Raw genomic sequence first — 22,173 nt, forward strand, 5'->3', positions numbered from 1 at the left:
GGTGACAGATGAGAGTTTATGTTTGCTATTATTCCCATATCTTTGTACTTGCCCACCCTTGTACACGCTGTACATTTCTCTTCATCTGCGCATGAGAGAGAGAGCGAGAGTGCGAGAGTGCCAGAGAGCGAGTGCGAGAGAGTGCAAGAGAGAGAGAGTGCGAGAGAGAGCGAGGGAGAGCGAGAGTGCAAGAGAGCGAGTGCGAGAGAGAGCGAGAGTGAGAGTGCGAGAGTGCAAGAGAGAGTGTGAGAGAGAGCAAGAGAGCGAGCGAGAGTGAGCGAGAGAGCGAGAGTGAGCGAGAGAGGGCAAGAGAGTGAGAGAGACAGAGTAAGAGAGAGCAAGAGAGAAAGAGAGAGAGCAAGAGAGTGAGAGAGACAGAGTAAGAGAGAGGAAGAGAGAGAGAGACAGAGTAAGAGAGAGAGCAAGAGAGTGAGAGAGACAGAGTAAGAGAGAGAGGAAGAGAGAAAGAGAGAGAGCAAGAGAGTGAGAGAGAGTAAGAGAGAGAGGAAGAGAGAAAGAGAGAGAGCAAGAGAGTGAGAGAGACAGAGTAAGAGAGAGAGGAAGAGAGAAAGAGAGAGAGCAAGAGAGTGAGAGAGACAGAGTAAGAGAGAGAGGAAGAGAGAGAGCAAGAGAGTGAGAGAGACAGAGTAAGAGAGAGAGGAAGAGAGAGAGCAAGAGAGTGAGAGAGACAGAGTAAGAGAGAGAGGAAGAGAGTGAGAATCTTTTTTGTAGTGTCGAGCTTTGATCAGCGTCCCTTTATGTGTGTGTGTCTGTGGTTGTAAGCGTGATTGGGGGAAGAGAGAGAGAGAGAGAGAGAGAGAGAGAGAGAGAGAGAGAGAGAGAGAGAGAGAGAGAGAGAGAGAGAGAGAGAGAGAGAGAGAGAGAGAATTAGAATTTTAAAACACCTTTTTATTGAACAGGAAAACAAAATGTAAAATGTAACTGACATCTTTTGACAGCATTAACAAAGTCCCTCCTTTACATTAACACATCCAAAAAAAGAGTTCACCTTCCATCACAGAACCCCAGGTCAAGTCTAAGGGATAGACAGACGGACAGATAGACAGACAGACAGTGAGAGAGGGAGAACGCAGAGCCAACCCTGGTGTCTTGGAGGCAGATGAAACACTGTCTCTCTATCCGGGTCTCACAGAACACCCACTATCCTTCTCTCCTCCTCCCAGTGCCTCTCCTTTTCCCCCCACTATCTGTCTGTCTGATTCTCTCTCTCTCTCTCTGCCCCTCTAACAACCAGTCTTTACCACGGCCATTTTAAAGGCTATTCATGCAGCGCTGCACTTTCATCTTGTACTGCAGTGTTTTAACTAACTCCTCTTGTCTTTCGCAAGTTTTTTTTTTATCAGCTTGCGGAGGGAAAGGAGGCCCAAGGTTGCAAGGCTTTGGGCGCCGCTTCGCTGTCGAAGGCAAATGCTGCGTGGCATACATCGGCTGTAGACTAGAGAGTGGAAAAAGATCAACTTTGTTTGGTTTACTTGTTTGTGTGTGCAATGCATTCAAATGTACACTCAAATCCGCATTACTTGCAAAAGGAGCAATTTGTGGCATTTAAGGAGGTGCACTCACTGATCAAGGGTTCGATTAGATTGCTTTTGTTGGCCCGTTGAAATGACTCGTTGAAAGTGACATCATCTCCAGATCCTTTCAGTGCTCCTACCACTGGGAAATCTAAGATAAACAATGGGAATTTCAAGCCCGTGTGACATTTTAGAGTTGCAGTCAATTTTGCTGGACCATATAATCCTGAAGTCCAGGTAACACAACCCAGTAATAGGTGTAAATCCGCGTAAGGCGACCTACATTTCTCCAGTGGTTTGGGGTAAGAGGTCCCTGATGAACACCCTGAGATAGATTCACCATCATGGACTGAAGAGCTGAAAGGGCAATTTCTCCTGTTACCGAATACAATCTGATCCTCCTCGTTGATGGCTGATCCCATCCTTTATGTTCTCTCACACACACACACACACACACACACACACACGCGCGCGCGCACACACACACGCACACACGCGCGCGCGCGCGCGCACACACACACACACACACACACACGCACACACACACACACACACTTCTCTCAAGCCCAGCAATTCTCTCTGTCCGAGGTTGATTTACAGGCCAAACTGGGAAACAGTTGCCAGAGCGGCTGACACTACACTAGAATTAAACTCTATTCAACCTTCTCCTCCTCCCTCCCCCCCTTCTGCTTTCATTCTCTCTCCCTCCCTCTTCCATCTCCACCCTGGCTCCGCTCCATCTCCTTCTCCTCTGTGGCTTCTACTACATTCATGCCTAACTTCTGCCTTTGCTTCATCCTCCTCTCTCTCTCTCTCTCAACCTTTCCATCTCAAACATGTCCCTCCCCTCTCTTCCTCCATGTCTCCCTCTTTCTCTCTCCACCCATCCCTCTTCCCTCCTTCTGCCTCTCCTCCCTGCTTCCATCCCTTTTTTTTAACCCATCCCTAAAACATATCTCCCTCTCTTCCAATTTAACCATCGCGTCCATCCATCCGTCCCCCATCTCACCCACACCTGCCTTTCCTCCTCATCCCTCTCTCCTCACGCTCCAGGCTTCCTCAGCACCGGTGACCAGTCTGCCAAGGGTAACTACGGCCTGCTGGACCAGATCCAAGCCTTGCGCTGGCTCAACGAGAACATCGGCCACTTCGGCGGTGACCCCGAGAGGATCACCATCTTCGGCTCCGGGGCTGGGGCCTCCTGTGTGAACCTCCTCATCCTCTCGCACCACTCAGAGGGTAAGAGGGCCTCGCTGGCTGTTGTCGACACGTTCTCGGCTCTAATCAGTCTTATTGCTTCTCTCTGTTTTCCTTTCGGGTGTTTCCTTGTCTCTGCTGCTCAAAAAGTAAAGGAAATGATGGATTTACCAACAGACAATGCGAGACGGCATTCAGTTACGTGCTTCCAAGTATGTTATCCAATTGCTCAATTGCAGAGGCAGGGACAGACTGACTGTTTTTGAGGGTTTTTGGGGGGGATTTTCCCCCCATTTTGTCCCCAATTGTACCCGTCCAATTACCCCACTCTTCCGAGCCATCCAAGTTGCTGCTCCACCCCCTCTGCCGATCCGGGGAGGGCTGCAGACTACCACATGCCTCCTCTGAAACATGTGGAGTCACCAGCCGCTTCTTCTCACGTGACAGTGAGGAGTTTTGCCAGGGGGACGTAGCACATGGGAGGGTCACACTATTCCCCCCGACTCCCCCTGCCCCCCGAACAAGTGCCCCGACCGACCAGAGGAGGCACTAGTGCAGCGACCAGGACACGTACTCACATCTGGCTTCCCACCTACAGACACGGCCAATTGTGTCTTAAGGGACGCCTGACCAAGCTGGAGGTAACACAGGGATTTGAACCGGGATCCCCGTGTTGGTAGGCAATGGAATAGACCGCCACGCCACCCAGACGCCCTCGGTGCAAAATATTTTATGATATTATTGGTTAGGATGTTGCTCAATCACCCACTTGGATTTGGTGACACCATCACCAAAACTTGGCTGCTTTAGAGGGAGTCAAGGTGGTTACTTTTGGATGTAAAATAGGTAAAAGACGTGCACGTCTGGGTAGCACAGCAGTCTACTGAAGGTGGAGCAATGACCGGGACAACTCGGAATAGTGGGGTAATATAGTGGGCGTCCAATTGGGGCGAAAAAGGGAGAAAAAAAGTGAGACAGAATTTTAGCAATTTGTGTATTTTATTTAATTAATTTGGGGGGGGGTGCATACGCTGTTGAATAGGTGCACAATATGACTGGTGAAATTAGAAAACAAGGTAAAACTGCCAAGTTTCCTTTTATGTTATCTCAATTGGGTGGCATGGTGGCGCAGTGGTTAGCGCAGTCGCCTCACAGCAAGAAGGTCCTGGGTTCGAACCCAGGGGTAGTCAAACCTTGGTGGGTCATCCCGGGTCGTCCTCTGTGTGGAGTTTGCGTGTTCTCCCTGTGTCTGTGGGGGTTTCCTCCGGGGGCTCCGGTTTCCTCCCACAGTCCAAAGACATGTAAGTCAGGTGAATTGGCCGTACTAAATAGTCCCAAGGTATGTGTGTGTGTGTGTGTGTGTGTGTGTGTGTGTGTGTGTGTGTGTGTGTGTGTGTGTGTGTGTGTGTGTGTGTGTGTGTGTGTGTGTGTGTGTGTGTGTGTGTGTCGGTCCTGTGATGACCTGGCGGCCTGTCAAGGGTATCTCCCTGCCTGCCACCCACTGACTGCTGGAATGGGCTCCAGCGACCCTGAGAGCAGGATAAGCAGTTCAGATAATGGATGGATGCATGGATGTTATCTCAGTTGGTCTCTTGTAACTGTGTTGAGTATCTTCAGACCAATTTGGTTCACTAACATGTACCCAAGTTACTTAACACAGTTGTGTGGAACCGCTTAAAATGTGAAGAACGCCAAATGTTCAACTGAAAGATTGTGGCACATATTAAATCCAGTTTGTTTAACATGTCAATAAAAGATACTCCAAAAGGGATTTTGCTCATCCTGTTGACAAGGTAAGAGATACGTGCTAATCTAAACTCAGGATATTATAAAATAAGCATAGCATGTAAGTCAAGAATAAACACGGTTTCCACATTCTCCATGGATGTGTTTGCTGGAATGACGTATTCTTTAGCTATCTGGTGTTTTGATTTTTCCGCATATGAAATATTCATTAAATATGTGAAGTGATATCTTTCGGGTTTTGGTCCATTTACATCCACTATCACAAAACCAGGACACATCAAAGATGCACTAAATATGTGAAAAGATCCGAAAAAAGATCCTAAGTGATTATATTTTCGGATATTATATGTATATTTCACAGGTGGGTATGCAGATTTGGGATTTTTCAGGGTCCAATCTTGTCCGTTTACAGAGATTTCTCAAATGAGAGCCGGCGTGTAATCTTCTGGATATTCTCCGTATCTTTGATGAATAAAAATGCATCACCAGCTTGGATACAGCCGTATTGTTGTGCATTTGTTCCAGTGTAACATTTTTAAGTAAATACAAAATTTCACTTTTTTTTTGATGTTTTTCGCCACTCTTCCTCCCGTTTCTTTTCTGTCTCTCTGACTTCTCATGATGAAGGACATCTCTCTCTCTCTCTTTCTCTCTCTCTCTCTCTCAGTGGTTCACAGTGTTGATCCAAGCCCCATCGATTTCTTGCTTTGGTTTCCATTGAGATAAATGTGTAAACTATGAGTTTCCTGATTCGATGGACTGCCGTGGTCATCTTCGGAGCTGCCTATTCGAACAGTGATGCTCAGCTTAAACAAATTACAATAATACCTGACGAATTACCGTCATGGAAAACATTTTTTTTACTGAAGTGCTCTGATATAAACATGGGCCAGCAGCATCCGGCCCACATATTGGCAAGTCCATTCAGAGTTCTTGCTACGTCTTCACTCATCATCTCATCATTTGGTCACGACACAATGACCGTTCAGATCAGTTTCCTAGAAGCCTCGTTTTCACGATGTGTTTTGTCTGCCACCACGCACAAATCCTCCTGGGAAATATAAAGATTGCTTTATGGCACACATATAAGTATGGCAATTCAACTTTACCTCTTCTGTGAACAAAGCCCCTCTTCTGCAAAAGTCTTTTGAGCAGGGCGTCTACATAGTGTAGCGGTCTATTCCGTTGCCTACCAACACAGAGATCACCGGTTCGAATCCCCGTGTTACCTCCGGCTTGGTTGGGTGTCCCTACAGACACAACTGGCCGTGTCTGCGGGTGGGAAGCCGTTTGTGGGTGTGTGTCCTGGTCGCTGCACAAGCACCTCCTCTGGTCGGTCGGTCGGGGCACCTGTTGGGGGGAGGGGGAACTGGGGGGAATAGCATGATCCTCCCATGCGCTACGTCCTCCTGGTGAAAATCCTCACTGTCAGGTGAAAAGAAGCGGCTGGTGACTCCACATGTATCGGAGGAGGCACGTGGTAGTCTGCAGCCCTCCCTGGATCGGCAGAGGGGGTGGAGCAGCGACCGGGACGGCTCGGAAGAGTGGGGTAATTGGCCAAGTACAACTGGGGAGAAAAGGGGGCAAATAAATAAATAAATAAATAAATAAATAATAAAATAAAGTCCTTTGAGCTACGGCTTGAAAACATATGCATGCGCGCCGTTGCTACGCTATGAAGAAAACCCCCTCGGTTGTCTTTGCAACAGCTGACATAAAAGATATTGCCGAAATACAAAAAGTTATCTGGTGCCGCTTCAAAGGAGACCATAGCTCATCCTCTGAATCGTAAAATCTGAAAGGGTCCTTCGGTTAATGAGCGATTGATACGGGCCGGTTCCTCATTCATGTCTACAGAGGATAAATGCCATGGAGTCAAATGCCGCGGCCTTGACAGAAAATCACATTACCTGACTTGATGACACCCCATCCCCACCTCCGGCCTCCATCACTTTGCACCGTTGCGCTGCAGTACAGATGCCTTACCTCTACAGACACATCTTACCTCACATTCCCCATCACCGACTACACACCCTGAGGGCTAAGTATTACTGTGCACCACCAGAGAGTCAGGTCTGCACGTCAATTGGCTTTGATCTGGATTGAGATCAGCATGAGTGATGACCCACAGCCAAACGGTCACCGGCACTGGGCCTTGATCAAAACAACGCTCTTACAGTCATCCTCCTCTGACCTGAACATCTGTGCTCTCTCCTCTGCCAGAGGACGCTCTCTTTCTCTTTCTTTCTCTCATACTCTCTATCCTCACAGCCTTCTCGTCGACACGTACACACACACACACACACACACACCTGTACTCAGAACACATGGAGTTAAGACAGAAGCTGAGCCGGAGGGGGACGGGAGGCGGTGGCGGCGAAAGACGAGATTAGAGAACCGGTTCAGAGCACCATAGAAGTGATTCAATCATCACTGTTTCTGTGTGTGTGTGTGTGTGTGTGTGTGTGTGTGTGTGTGTGTGTGTGCAGTTCTTTGTCAGAGAACATTTGCCTGATTCCCTCCATGTGAATGTGTCCCGTAATCACGTGTGTTTCATCTAATCCTGTGTCTGATGTACAGCTGAATCGCTGACCTCCATAATTATGTGTCTTTTTATTCAACCACTGATGTATGTTACCCCTCAGGCATTCCCAACCCAACCAACGCGAGGCGGTCATCAAACTCTACATTTAAAATACATGAAATATATGACTGGAGTTAACTGGTCCATAATTTAGGTGGCCGCAAGCACAGTAAAGAACATGGAAATTATGACTCGTCTATGACTGATAATTACAATTATAATTGTAAGACATTAGCACTGACAGAAGATATTTGATCAGTGCTCTATGCAAGAAATACAGATGAAAAAACAAATACAGGAGAACTTAAACGAGATAAACTCCCTGGCTCATCCTGTATCATGAGAATCATCGGGGTAGTCATAACTTCTCATTGGCCCGTCAAGTTGTTACAGTATAAAAACATTCCTGTCGTGTTTTTTTTGTTGTTGTTAATTTCTGAATTTTCAAGGGACCCTGGCAATGGGTTGGGAAGGCCTGAATTAACCCCTCATCCCCCACCCGCCACCATAAATCCCTTCACTGACACTCGTTCATTCTCATCCCCCTCTCGCTCTCCATCTGTCATCTCCCCGTCTTCATCGTCGTCTTCGCCTTCATCAACATCTAACGTCAGCTGCACAGATGCTGCCTGTCAGTCATGCCCCCTGCAGGCACCAGGTAAGGGGCCTGTCACCACCACCACTGACACCCCCAACACACACACACACACACACACACACACACTCGAAGGAGACAAATCATGTCAGCAACACTTTCACAAATCATGTCTGACAGTGGAGACGGACAGGATGGATGGAGGTGGCAGAGTATGCAGGGGGGTGTTAGAGATGCTGATACGATTGCATGTGTGTGTGCATGCATGTTTGCGTGTGTGTGTGTGTGGGGGGGGGGGGTTGGGGGAATAACAGTGTAGGTTCGGGTGGTGGAGCTAGAGGAGCTGAAACATACTTTTTCTTCTATTATGAAGCAGAAAAGAGAAGGTGTGAAATATAGTGGGAGGTACTGAACAAGTACTGCACCCCCCCCTTTTCCAAAAAAAAAAAGAAAAAAGAAAAAAAGAAATCCTATGAGAATTAAATAAGACAGGTCCCTCCTCTCTCTTTATTACGCTCTCTCTATCTATCTACATCTCTCTGTCTTTCTCCGTCTCTCTCCTGTGTCTGTCTTCACGCAGGTAGGTCTAGCTGTGTCTGAGCTACTTCCCACCGTAATTGATTTCCCAGGGAAATGGGCCTCTGCAGCTCTGCTTAATAATTAACCAACAGATCTTCAGCTGGGGAGAGGGAGAAGGGAAGAAAGGAGAGCTGGAGAAAACGTGGAAGGAGGCAACGGAGGCAGGCAGCCCCTTTAATGAGCCACTTGAGTGGTTCAAACGGCGCAGGATGAGAGAGAGAGAGAGAGAGAGAGAGAGAGAGAGAGAGAGAGAGAGAGAGAGAGAGAGAGAGAGAGAGAGAGAGAGAGAGAGAGAGAGAGAGCAGTTACAAGAATGAGGAAAATAGCTGTCTTGACGCCGAGACAATCTATTCCCACTCCTGCCTCTTGTATGAGCTACAGCACCACAGCACACTAGCTGAGTTGCTTTGGGGCTGCAGTCCCAAGCCGCATCCACCAAATGGTAGCTTTGTTTTTTTTAGGGACAAATGTGACAATGAGTAAAAAAAAAAATCTATATAGTATTTGACTCACACATCTAGCAGCTCTTGTTTCCCATCACGTTCCAACACTGACGCTGGGTCGTACAATTTTACGCAGCTCCATCTGCCATCCAAAGTTAGTGTTTAAGTCCCTCGTATCGAAAGAGGAAGGAAACACACCTTTCACACATCTCTGAGACATACTGCAATGCAATGCAATGCAATGCACCTCAGTGAATTCAGTGCGCTCCAGAAAGTGCATCAATTCCTTGCCTACTCTCTATTTCCCTCCAGGTCTGTTCCAGAGGGCCATAGCCCAGAGTGGCACAGCCATCTCCAGTTGGTCAGTCAATTACCAGCCCCTAAAGTACACCAAGATCCTCGCCAGGAAGGTGGGCTGCACCTACACGGAGACAGCCGACCTGGTGGACTGCCTGAGGAGGAAGAACTTTAGGGAGCTGGTGGATCAGGACATCCAGCCAGCTCGCTACCACATCGCCTTTGGCCCCGTGGTGGATGGAGACGTGGTGCCGGACGACCCCGAGATCCTCATGCAGCAGGTCAGCCTCCGCCTTGTTTTGGTGGTGGGGCATCGGCAGCAACACAGACATGCCACATTGAGGAGTTTCTTATGAATGGTTAGATAGTAAGGAGAGCCTCTTATGGGCCCCGACTCTCATTCACAGCCAGGGATTAGTGGTAACTTATTCAGTTGAACTGAATTTAGTTCAACTCAACTCGATGTAGTTCACTACAATTCAGTTCAGTTCAGTCTAATCCAAAGCCTTTTATCATCAATGCACAAGTACAACGGAATTGAGTATGCAATGCCTGAAAGGGAAATAAATAGCAGTAATATTCATATATTTGTAGCCCCTTTCACCCCGTGACTACAGAGGGCAGGGCCCGAAGTTCTCTCACTATAATCCAATTTACATTAATCTTAGTTTGGATTCCCTCATTATACCAATTCCCATGAAATGAATAACCTTTAGATGAATAATCAAACAAGACAAATTTGCAACTCGAAACATTTACTTAGTGTAAAAAAAAGTAAATAAATAAAAAATCAAAATAAATCGTGCAATTTCACCATATCAGGCTCAATACAGTTCAAATACAAAATCAAAGTAGGCACCTTTTTCAATATTCCAAATCAAACACAGTAAGCATTAACCAAACTAAAGCCGGCATCCGTCAAACTAATTAATAAAGAGGTCCACAAAACCCCCACCCCCGTTGCAGGCCTGGTTTCACGTGTCCAACCGGTGTTATTATTCACTCTTGCGAGCTAAACGGACAAACGTACTCACCCAGTTCAGGAGAATGGCGGTTCCAGAATGTTCCCACGATGACAGGAAATGGCGGTGCACGCGAATGGTCCAGGCGCGGGTGAAACCCAGACGAACGGCTTTTGCTTCTGGTGCTTTGTTCCCACGTGGGAATCCCACGTAACAGGGGGAAGTCTGGGCAAACCCTGGCGGCTCAGACCGGTATCTGGCGTGTCTGGTCCCATGCGAGTCTTCTTTTAGTCGCTGCGTATGTTCACCGAACTAGCCAACAAGGCCACTACGTCAGCTAGCTTAGCTAACTAGCTGGCTGACGACAGTCACGGTGAACTGGAGAATGACGCGGTAACATCTAACCGACGTTCCCTTTACATCCACCAGTACCACACTAATAGCTTACACCTTCGAATATTGTGCGATTAAACTTGTACACCATAAGACGTTGCTACGTTTTCCCAACTATGCCCTCTTCACAAGCCCCGAATCTACAGTCTCACCCCTTCTCGCCCTGACACCCTTCCTTTTTTTCCCCTCTCCAACCGCTTGCCCCTCCCTTCCCCCTTACTCCTGATTGGCCTTACGTACAACAGGTAAGTGAAATAAAACATGTATAATCATATATGAGGCAGTACAAGCCGGTTTCATGCCATAAACAACCATCAGCTGTCACTAAAAAAACATACCATTTACTGCCTCGTCATGTACATCACGTGCACAACGTCCAATGGGGAAGGGAGGGGTGCGACATTCAAAAATTCAAAAACGTGATCGCTAACGGTCCAATGGGGAAGGGGGTTGGTATTTGTCCATTGGCATGATTTATTTAGGTGCTATGTCTGCAACTGCTGGCCAATTCATTCCTGTTATTCAACGTGGACATTTCTGGTTTGCAAATGATAAAATATTTTCCAGTTAGACAGAGATTGCACATTTTACTGCTGGTTGAATATGCTTTGTTCTTTGAGAGGATTTTCCAGGTGGTTGAATAATTAATGCATGACGAGGCAGTAAATGGTATATGCCCTTTCCCGAGTAGCTTTATTGACAAGCTGATGATTGCTTATGGCATGAAACAGGCTTGTACTGTCTCATAAAGAATTTACTTGACTCACTGGATCATTTTGCTCCTTATTTGTTGAGCACTTTCCCTACCATTGAGTGTTTCTTTTAACAAAGTTATATAATCATATACACATATTTGAAATAACATTGAACATTTCAACATATTTTAATCATATTTCAATATAGTACAACAATACCAAAATGATAAACTTTATGAAACCAAAATAATAACCGGGTTACAAAACCAAACTAATAACCGGGTTACATATTCATGTCATAATAATTCATAATGAATATTATTATTATTATATTAATATTAATATTAATAATAATACATAATTGATATGTGTATTAACATTATATAATTAATATTTTAATATTAATGAATATTATCATATTCACTAATATGTCATTCATAATAATGTCATAATATATTCATATTGTGACAAATATGACAAAATATAATAACATTCAAGAGAATCTAGCACTAATATGGAAGAGAGAAAAGCTATTTTTAAACAAGTAAAATCATAAAATAACAAATAGTCCAGCAGTGTTGTTGACTGACATAAATTGGCAAGGGAACATATTACACATGGTAAAATAAGTTCAAGTAACGCCTCTAGTGGACACTAAATCAATGCTGTCTATCCTTGTAACGTCTATGGTTTTCTCGCTGTGAAATCAGCTGTGGGGGAGCTACAGCAAGGGAAGAAAAAACAAAAGGGATCAGTAAGATGAAATAAAGTTAAGGCAAGATACTAAGGCAAAACAAGACCTGTCATTACTAGTAACAGTAAACCCAGTGACTGGGTGCTTGTCTTGCAAGGGAAATGCAACATAGTCAGGGTATTTCTCTCTCAGCCATCTGCACAGAACCCAACACCAGCAGATGTGGGAAAGGGGTCTCATGAATTTGGTTATAAGCTCGCTCTATCGACCCCGAGCTTTCTAATCCAGCCATGTGTGCTAACCTCCCTTAAACAACGTGTAACAAACAGCCAAAAGCATGCAACGTGGACACTTGCAGAGCAGTGTGCATTTCTCTCGAAAGAGAGGAAGATTATAATGAGAGGAAAATACAGCAAAGAGTAGCGCGGTTGGTCAGGGAGGCCAGAGAGGACGAATGGCGGAAGATCGTAGGCAGTTCACACGCTTACATATGAAGGGCACACCGGTGCCTCATTATTAAGGTATAGTGGGTACATGGCTTCACTGAGTCAGATTGATAAGGTCAGTACAGAATCCATATGATCTCGAACAAACTGCCAGAAAAAGCAGAGAGGTGTGACAGTCTACTGAGCCCCCCCCTTTTTTTTTTTAAACTTTACCCCAATTTTCATTCTTTATTCGTACAATGAAGTTACAATCATGCATAGTTCTTTTTTTTTGTGGATCTCCCCCCCCTCTTTTTCTCCCCAATTACATTTACCCCACTCTTCCGAGCCGTCCCGGTCACTGCTCCACCCCCTCTGCCGATCCAGGGAGGGCTGCAGACTACCACATGCCTCCTCCGATACATGTGGAGTCGCCAGCCGCTTCTTTTCACCTGACAGTGAGGAGTTTCACCAGGGGGACGTAGCACGTGGGAGGATCACGCTATCCCCCCCCCCCCAGTTCCCCCTCCCTGAACAGGCGTCCGACCGACCAGAGGAGGCGCTAGTGCAGCGACCAGGACACATACCCACATCCGGCTTCCCACCCGCAGACATGGCCAATTGTGTCTGTAGGGACGCCCGACCAAGCCAGAGGTAACACGGGGATTCGACCAGGAGATCCCCGTGTTGGTAGGCAACGGAATAGACCTCTACTCTACCCGGACGCCGGCCATAGTTCACCTCTTGTGATCCAATTTCATCCTAAAGATATATGAACCGAGCTAGATACAAAAAAACTGCAAAAATAATCAGGACAAACAATATGAAATGAGAAAAGATAGAGGTTAAATATAATGCTCATTAATTTACAAAAACAAAATGGAATAAACCATAATCAGTCACTATATGGAGCCAAAGGGCAAGAAAAACACTATAATAGACTATGTGTATATATATATATATATACACACATATAGATAGATAGATATGAAGAAGAAGATATATATATATAGCGTATTTTTTGAAACCGTCAATGGTGTTGATAAAAAAAAATATACATAAAAAATATATAGTGTGTGTGTGTGAGTGTGTGTGTGTGTACAGTATTCAGAAAAACAGGCTTAATTAAGCCTAACGTTAGCTCGCTAACCTATCTTGCTTACTTATCTCACTTTGTGAGGGACCCCTGGGCCATCAAGTGGGCCCAGTTTGGAGGTTATCAGTGGGAAAAACAACAACTGTTTGAGCATACAGTTAAAGGAGGACAAAACCATTAAAATAGGTGTGTACGATGATAAAAAGCAACTCACATGGCAAATGGCGTACATTGGTAAGTCTGGCGAGTCGTTCCTTATTGAACAGGACAGTATGTTTATCACAGTGCTGACTCGGGGACTTCTTGTTAGGTGTTTTTGGGGATCCTGGTGATGCAGAAAATGACTTTGTCCAACACCGAAACCATTTCAGGACATGCCAGCTGCAAGAGCAATACATGTACACACAGCTCAGTGAGATAAATGACCCCAACACATGCGCTACGTGCAAGAATCACTGACACTTGCTGATGTAGGATGACTGACTATAAGGGCATGTGTCATTTTTATACCTACATAGAGAAGCACTTACATTTACATTGCCTTGAATTAGAGTGCAGTTACCTTAAATGCAAGAGTGGCGTGATGTTACTCAAGATCCCCCCCCCGACATCACCAGAGCAGTTTGTAATCTGTAAGACATAGCAAAAGTTCAACATCAAAAGTCAGCATCGTTCAAGGTAAAAGGTGAGCCACAACTTGGTGTGTTCATGTGCATGAAAAACACTGTGTTAATTGCTGCTGTATATTTGGAGAGACCCTGCAATCTCAATGCTACAGGGTATGACAATGAAAAAGCTGTAACCTGCTGCAGGGTTGTTGGTAGACTTTCACCCTGTTTTATTATCTAGCATACATTGGTGTGAACCAGTGTGGTAGTAAAATACTGCATTATTTATTGTAGATTTATTGATGCTCATTATATTCATCTGTTTGGCGGTGGTTATTTAAAGGCTTTGCAAATTGTGGTGCTTTGCTGTGTCGGAACGCTAGTGTATTGTGTGCCCCTGCTTAAGTTCATTCAGTTTTCCATGTCCAGCCTGTGTGAGTGACTGGTTTTGAGTCAGCTGATGTAGTTATTTTCTTATTTTTACCTATTCCTTATATTTATTTTTTTATTTTTGTTTGACACTTCTACCGTGATAAATACATGTAACCCTCCATGGTTCAAGTTTGATTGCTACCGCCCCAGACTAAACCATACGGAGCAAAAAATAGTTCCACGCTGTCATAATCGATATTAATATAATCCCAATACTTAAAATAATCCTAGTCTTAGTTCTACATGTGTAAACAGCAGTCATCGGATTTTTTTTTATGGATGAAAAGGTGTTGGGTTTGGGCCACAAATATGCACTTGTGTGGATTTCTATGCTTAATGTGCATTTTTCGCTGTCCACCACCAGGGGGAGTTCCTCAACTATGACATCCTCATAGGAGTGAACCAGGGAGAGGGGCTGAAGTTTGTGGACGACAGCGAGGACAACGACGGCATCTCAGCCGCGGCGTTTGACTACACCATCTCCAACTTTGTAGACAACCTCTACGGGTACCCCGAGGGTGAGGCCTCATAACTTCCCCCTGTGTGTGTGTGTGTGTGTGTGTGTGTGTGTGTGTCACAGCGCAGCGTGTAGATTTTCATCGCAACATATTAACCGCTTGGATCTTGCTTTCTTTTTTTATTCTTTTGGATCCCCCCCCCCTTTTCTGCCCCATTGTATTTGGTCAATAACCCCACTCTTCCGGGCCGTCCCGGTTGCTGCTCCACCCCCTCTGCCGATCCGGGGACGGCTGCAGACTACTACACAGCTCCTCCGATAAATGTGGAGCTGCCAGCCTCTTCTTTTCACCTGACAGTGGGGTGTTTCGCCAGGGGGACGTAGCGCGTGGGAGTATCACGCTATTCCCTCCAGTTCCCCCTCTCTCTGAACAGGCGCCCCGACCGACCAGAGGAGGCGCTAGTGCAGCGACCAGGACACATACCCACATCCGGCTTCCCACCTGCAGACACGGCCAATTTTGTCTGTTGGGATGCCCGCTCAAACCGGAGGTAACACGGGGATTCGAACCGGCGATCCCCGTGTTGGTAGGCAATGGAATAGACCGCTACGCTACCCGAACGTCCCCAGGATCTTTCTTTCTTTTATTTCTTTTTCTTTCTGTCATATACATTATTTAATTCTCTCCACCCTATGCAACCCATAAACACACTGCAAGGTCTGTCTCAGCACGTGGTTGGACTTGGAAAAACAAGACAAACGTAAATCGTTAAAACGTAATATGAATGGGGGGGGGGGCGAAAGGAGATATGAGCCCAGTCAAGTGTGTTAACCAACCCACCTACCCAGCTTACCTGTCTTCAAGACGATCGTTCTGCACGGTGGGTTTGTGCTTTGGCCTCTGAGGCGGTGCTGAGGAGTGATGCGGCCTCTCACCCTCCGCCAGGCTGCCAGCTTTCAGTTGCAGCGGGGTCGGTCTTCACATAGCGGCCTCAAGCCCCATGCAGCAGCCCCCGTGCAGCAGCCCCCGCGCAGGCCCCGTGCAGCAGCCCCCGTGCAGCAGCCCCCGCGCAGGCCCCGTGCAGCAGGCCCCGTGCAGCAGGCCCCGTGCAGCAGGCCCCGTGCAGCAGCCCCCGCGCAGCAGGCCGCAGTCGGAAATACTGGCGCATCAGGATAATGTAGTCGTACTCGTTGCCGTCAGTCAGCGAGCGCGATATTTTCTCTCTTGCCCTTTGTGTTACTCACCAGTCTGAGCCCCCCCCCCATCAAACACACACAAACCTCCCATCATCCCTCTACATTCCTGTCAGTTCCCCCCAACTCATCAACTTGCACTTTTCTCTCTCTCTCTCTCTCTCTCTCTCTCTCTCTCTCTCTCTCTCTCTCTCTCTCTCTCTCTCTCTCTCTCTCTCCTCTCTCTCTCTCTCCGACTCCTCTATTTCACTCTCCTCGACAACTCTCACACTCATCTCTCCAACCGTTTTTTTCCCTTCCTTTTTCCTTGCCATTATTTTTCATTGGCTGTATTTTCCCTCTAATTCTCTCTTCCTCCGTGCACTCCCATCTCCCACCCTTGTCTTTCTCCCTCTGTTCATCTTTCTGGACCTTCCCGGCCTGTTTATTCCTCTTTTTCTTTTCTTTTCTTTTTTAACAATATTGCTCCTCTCCCTTATCCTTATTCCTTATTCACATCTCCTCTGCACCCATGTCCTCTACCTTTTTCCTCTCCGACCATCTTTTCCCTTCCCCCCCCCCCCGCAAACAAACTCTTTGCCCCTATGCTGCAGGTAAAGACATCCTGAGGGAAACCATAAAGTTCATGTACACAGACTGGGCAGACAGGGACAACGGCGACATGCGGAGGAAGACCCTGTTGGCCCTGTTCACTGATCACCAGTGGGTGGCGCCAGCCGTGGCCACAGCCAAACTCCACGCCGAGTTCCAGTCCCCGGTCTACTTCTACACCTTCTACCATCACTGCCAGACGGAGACGCGGCCTGAATGGGCTGACGCCGCCCACGGGGACGAGATTCCCTATGTGTTCGGGGTGCCCATGATCGGAGCCACGGACCTGTTCCCGTGCAACTTCTCCAAGAATGACGTGATGTTGAGCGCTGTGGTGATGACCTACTGGACCAACTTTGCCAAAACCGGGTAAGGTGGAGATTTTTTTCTTTCTTTTCAAACTGCAAAGTATTAATAGCACTGACAGAAATTAAAGTTGCTTTTAATGTTTTCATTTTCTATGTTTGTGTTTAAGGGTGTTGTCAAACTGCACTGCCAGAAATGAGGGTGGTATTATTATTGATGCTGTTATCTGACTACAGAAAAGGACCAAACAAAGCTCTGTATTTGCGTATTTTTTAAATTTCATACTCTGTTCGTTCACCAGGGACCCGAACCTGCCAGTCCCTCAGGACACCAAGTTTATCCACACCAAGCCCAATCGATTTGAGGAGGTAATCTGGACCAAGTTCAACTCCAAAGACAAGCAGTACCTGCACATTGGCCTGAAGCCCCGTGTCAGAGACAACTACAGGGCCAACAAGGTGGCCTTCTGGCTGGAGTTAGTACCCCACCTGCACAGCCTCCACGAGGTGCTCATCAGTACCAGCACCACCCGCTTGCCCCCGGGTCCGGGCCCTGGCACGCACAGACCTTGGCCCCGAACTCCCGCCCCCCGCTCCACTCGCCACCCCTACCCCACCTTCCCCTCTGACCCGGAGCCCGAAGGCTCGGACCGCCCCCACCAGGACCTGTTCCCGGGGGACACGCGTGACTACTCCACCGAGCTGAGCGTGACGGTCGCAGTGGGTGCCTCGCTCCTCTTCCTCAACATCCTGGCCTTCGCAGCGCTCTACTACAAGCGTGACAAGCGGCACGAGATGCGGCGTCACCGGCTGTCCCCTCAGCGTGGTGGCCCAGCCAACGACCTGGCTCATAGCCAGGAAGAGGAGATCATGTCGCTGCAGATGAAGCACTCGGAGCACGACGCCCACCATGACATGGAGCCCCTGCGGCCCCACGACATCCTGCGGCCTGCCTGCCCGCCTGACTATACGCTGGCCCTGCGCCGCGCTCCAGACGACGTGCCGCTGATGACACCCAACACCATCACCATGATCCCCAGCACCATCACTGGCATGCAACCCCTCCATGCCTTCAACACCTATCCCTCCACTGGCCACAACAACACCCTGCCGCACCCCCACTCCACCACCAGGGTATAGTAGGGACTGGCCCCACACAGCAGCATCCAGGGAGCAGAGGACTGGCTCTGACACCCATCGGGATGACGTGGCCTCTGTTGGATTCAGGCCTTTGTTCTATTCTCTTACACTCTTGTTTCTCCAAAAGTGACTCCACCTCCTCCATCACTCGCTGGCAAACTTAGTGGCTGTCTCCACTGGCGGTGTTTGGAGGTGGCGCTGAACTGCAAGGCAGCGGGAGGTGGGGAGGGGGGGAGGCCAGGGGGAGAGAATGACCATTTCGGGAGTGTATTAGATCTTCTCAAATAACACTGTTTTCAAGGGGGCCTACCTGCCGTTCTCTGAATCAGACTAACGCCCTCAAATTCTGTCCATGAGCCGAATGTCTTTCACCGCCCCAACCCCACCCTCCTCTGATGTTTTCTCCCTTTTTTCCCCTTCTTTCTGCCACTTCTTTTTCTCTCCTCGGCGTTTTGTGTGCTTTATGGCCTTTTTTTTCCTTCTACATCTGCCTCTTTTCCCTTCGGTGTTCTTCGCGTTATATTTGTGGTTTTCTCTCTCTTTCCACGAAGGATTCCTAGACTGCTGAGTCTGTGTTGGTCTTTACCTTGTGGGTGGGTGGGGGGGTTAGGGGTTACATACAGTGATCTTATAACTCTGAAAACATTGATATCTGATACTGTCATTCTACCAGCATTCTTGGTGCCAAGTATGTACTACAACGTTTGTTTTCCCATATGGAGAAAGATGGAAGAAAGCTCTAGAATATTCCTATTTACTGTCAACTAACAGATGCTGTGTGTTCTCATGACAAAGTGCCAAACTGGCTTCTTTCGTGTTTCTGTTTCTCTCATGCCCCCCTCCCCTCCCCCTCCCCCTCCAAGTGTTTGTTTGACTGTTCCTTTTTTTGTGGAAAGATTTTTTTTTGCTGAAAATATAGATATAGAGAAATGATATTATATATAGTTATATATAAATGTGTACAAAGGAGAAAGTATATAAATGGGTTTTCTCAGTGGGGATCTATGCATGAATTATTTTTAAAGATGACGACAGGAGGAAGAGACACTGTATCTGTCAATCTGCACGTTTCCCCAAGTCCAAGCCAAACATATCCGTCTCCACTTTGAATAGTGTCTTCTTCGCTGCTCCTCTCTGGAACAAGAACCCGGACAACGTGGAAGTTCTCCAGCAAAACCTCTCCGCCCCCGCCTCTCATCTGCAGTCACCCCCCCCCCGCAACACCGAGGGAATTTTATAGGAAAATCAGCAACTGCGATATAAATTCAAACACCCCCCCCGCCCCCATCTCTCTGTTTCCCGAGTATATTCAAGACTTTTAGGATATTGACACATCCGAGTTGACGCAGCGACCGTCCGATTCCGGTTAATTTATGTGTCCACCTGTAAGGAGATGATTGCATTTTAGGGTGTGCAAGCTACCGAAGACGTAGCCGTGGCTTGCATGCGCAGAATTATTTTTGTATTTCATGTCAGGAAGAGGAACAAGGGAAACGATAGGCAGCTTCTCCTCTTACACTCATGGTCTCCCACTCCCCCCGCTCTCACGCTGTCTCCGCTTTCTTTTCCAACATGCATATTCTCTTTGGTGTGCATGTACGTGCGTGTGTGTGCGCGCGCGCGCGTGTGTACGTACACGTATGCACATGTTCGTGCATGAGCCAAGCATGTCCGCGTTGCTTCACACAGGCGCAGGTGGTCCCAATTAGAGAGCAAGGAGAGCGAGAGACAGGGAGGCAGACAGACACCGCATCTCCCGAGTATCAGCCCCATGTCGCACCCCACAAGACTCTAAAATCAGCTCACCCACCGCAGCTACAACCCCCCCCCCACCACCCCACTTACACGTATCATTTATTCTCTCCGTTCGCGTCCAACCTGCAAGGAAACCCGTGTTACGTGCTCCAGGTGGAGGCCCATATAGGATCGATCCCCCGCTGCGACCACTGATCTCCCATCCATGTAACACCACTGTTGCCGCCGTTCCACGGTTTCGGACCTCATGTCAACCCCCGCTGTTGTCTTTGCATAACGATTGGGCTAGTTCACGAAAACTAGTGGCTTTTTAAATCAGCTCATTGGTTGTACATTGAACTCTTAAGCACACGGAGGGTACTTTCGGGGGTACCTCTGCAGGGCCCTCAGCGAAGAGTTAAAAAAGGATTCAAAGGAGACTCGGGCCTCCTACACAGGGTAGTAGCAACACAGCCGATTAACTGCTGATTTTGATCCTCCTCTTTGCTTTTGGACGAGGACGGGAAAGGCAGCTGCTCAGCGACGCTCCTCCTCCTCCTCCTCTTCCCCCCCTCTAATTCTCTGCTGACGGAAGTGGACCGGGCTCGTGGGGTGATCCTGTATGTCGATCACCAACTTGATGCATCAACCCCCAGCGGAACTGTTGTGCTGTTGTTTGAGCTCATGGCAACACGTAGTAGCCAACACCCAGTATGGGAAAAGTTAGTAAACGGTGCTGTCTTTGCTTGTGTTCTAGCTTTAGCCTGTCTGATTGTTTGTTTTCTATTTTATTACTGCCTGAAGGGGTTGGTGGGAAAGGGCCAAGAATGGGGAAGATACTCGTGACAAGCCCCCATCAGACATTTTGTAAGCCCGCTGCAAGGGAAATGTGCACAATGTATAACAAAACAAACTGGCCGTCGAAGGAATGACGTAACAGCTTCACCGGACCGGATCGATGGAGGGACACACACTGGTAGTGCAGCCACATGTGAACGCCGAGGACAAAGACGCTGGGAAAAGACGCACAGCCTTAAACGTTGAGTCAAAATACAAAAGGAGACTTACTCTTCGGTAGCAAACGAGGACACTGAAAAGCATGGCCATCTTACCATCCACAATGTTTGCTGAAAGTCTGCCCTTCCAGTCTGTCTGACTAGGCGTCTAAGTGTCCCATCAGATCCACTTGAACCGTTTTATACTCGCTACCGTTATGAGAAGGCAGTGGGGAGCTGTAAGGGAAGCTTCACTACGACAGTCCAACAACAGTGGCGCCTCCGCAGGTGAAAACAAACAAAAGATATCTGGACTTTTCCTCGTCTATTTTATAAGCCTACACTAGAGGGCGCCATAGTTACAGTCTCACTACAGCCTGCCTCAAATAAAGTAAGGATGTTTCCCTATTTGTCTGGGAGGCAGGCAGACACAAAACATTTAGGAGAATCAAAACTGTACATTTTTAAGTGTAAGAAACAAACAAAATATTTGTAAATATAAGTTTCTTGTTTGTTTTTTTGTTTTTGTTTTTTGAGTGAATGAATGAAATACTTTCTTTGTGACAACAGAAGACAACAGGTGCATTTTGCAGAAAAAGACCACTAGCTCGGTCAGAGTTCAGTGATGAGTTATTGAACTGAATTCACAGTTCTTCCTCAGTGTCTTTGGCCTGTTTGTTCGATTCATCTTAGTTGGACTCGTTGCCCATCAGCCGGTAGGCATCTTGTAGCATCATTATTCCTCACCAGAGAAACAGTCACCGTAGCAAAGCTTCATCTCCCTTCCAGTGCCCACACGAAAACAGGTCCATGCAGAAGAACACACCCGCCATTTGCTCCGTCTCAGTGGATTTCAGATAAAAAATTGTGGCCTAACCATCCACTTGCTTACACCTGCCTTACAGGTGATACATTCACTGTCTGGCTATATGTTTACCTAGTTCAAACTTTTAAAAGCACTGATTTTTCAAACACAGCTTGTATTTCAAGTGTACTGCTGATGTATATCTTTGACACATGATCTGTGTGACTCTAGAGTCAAGGACCCGTACAGCATTTATGGAAACATTTTAGTGTGGAAGCGTATTGATCAAGAACCAGGTCAGCCTCACAGTACAAATTAGTCAACACACAGGTGTAGGAGCTCCAAGTTTTTTGCCAAATTCATTTAACTTCTTTGACATGTAGCAGCTTGGACATGTAGCCCTGCTCATAGTCATGTGTGGGAAAGATGTCAGGGCTTGATAATTAAGTTTCCTCATGTCCACATACAGTACTGGGCATGCCATAGTTAACCTTTCCCTTCCAAACATTATGCTGCAGTGTGGTTATGAAGAGTTTGTTGACTCAGCACAGATGGAAAGCAGTTTTATGAGGTGACGTGCCCCATCCGCATGTGGAGAAGACTGATGAATTAAGTGCATGATGCTGGAGTGTTGTGCACGCTCGAATCGAACCTTACTTATTTGCATTATT

The 22,173-nt window shown here is 47.2% G+C and overlaps 1 protein-coding gene and 1 long non-coding RNA gene across 4 annotated transcripts in view; one reads left to right on the plus strand and one right to left on the minus strand.

Moving 5' to 3' along the window:
* The window catches only part of nlgn2a (neuroligin 2a), a 194,540-nt gene extending 176,572 nt beyond the window's left edge, over window positions 1-17,968 (plus strand). For all 3 annotated transcript variants that reach the window (XM_056299973.1, XM_056299975.1, XM_056299974.1), the window contains 5 exons: window positions 2,589-2,774; window positions 8,992-9,257; window positions 14,646-14,799; window positions 16,526-16,892; window positions 17,131-17,968. In XM_056299973.1, coding sequence (XP_056155948.1) covers window positions 2,589-2,774; window positions 8,992-9,257; window positions 14,646-14,799; window positions 16,526-16,892; window positions 17,131-17,968 — 1,811 coding nt within the window. The remainder of the gene's footprint in view (window positions 1-2,588; window positions 2,775-8,991; window positions 9,258-14,645; window positions 14,800-16,525; window positions 16,893-17,130) is intronic.
* Window positions 11,501-21,061, minus strand: LOC130130310 (uncharacterized). Its single transcript, XR_008812149.1, has 4 exons — window positions 20,815-21,061; window positions 13,804-13,871; window positions 13,456-13,622; window positions 11,501-11,747 (listed from the first exon to the last, which is right to left on the minus strand). It is a non-coding gene; the product is annotated as an uncharacterized LOC130130310 (long non-coding RNA).
* Between the last annotated feature and the right edge of the window lie 1,112 nt (window positions 21,062-22,173).

The sequence above is a fragment of the Lampris incognitus genome, chromosome 20 (assembly GCF_029633865.1).
Source record: "Lampris incognitus isolate fLamInc1 chromosome 20, fLamInc1.hap2, whole genome shotgun sequence".
In the NCBI taxonomy this organism is placed as follows: domain Eukaryota; kingdom Metazoa; phylum Chordata; class Actinopteri; order Lampriformes; family Lampridae; genus Lampris; species Lampris incognitus.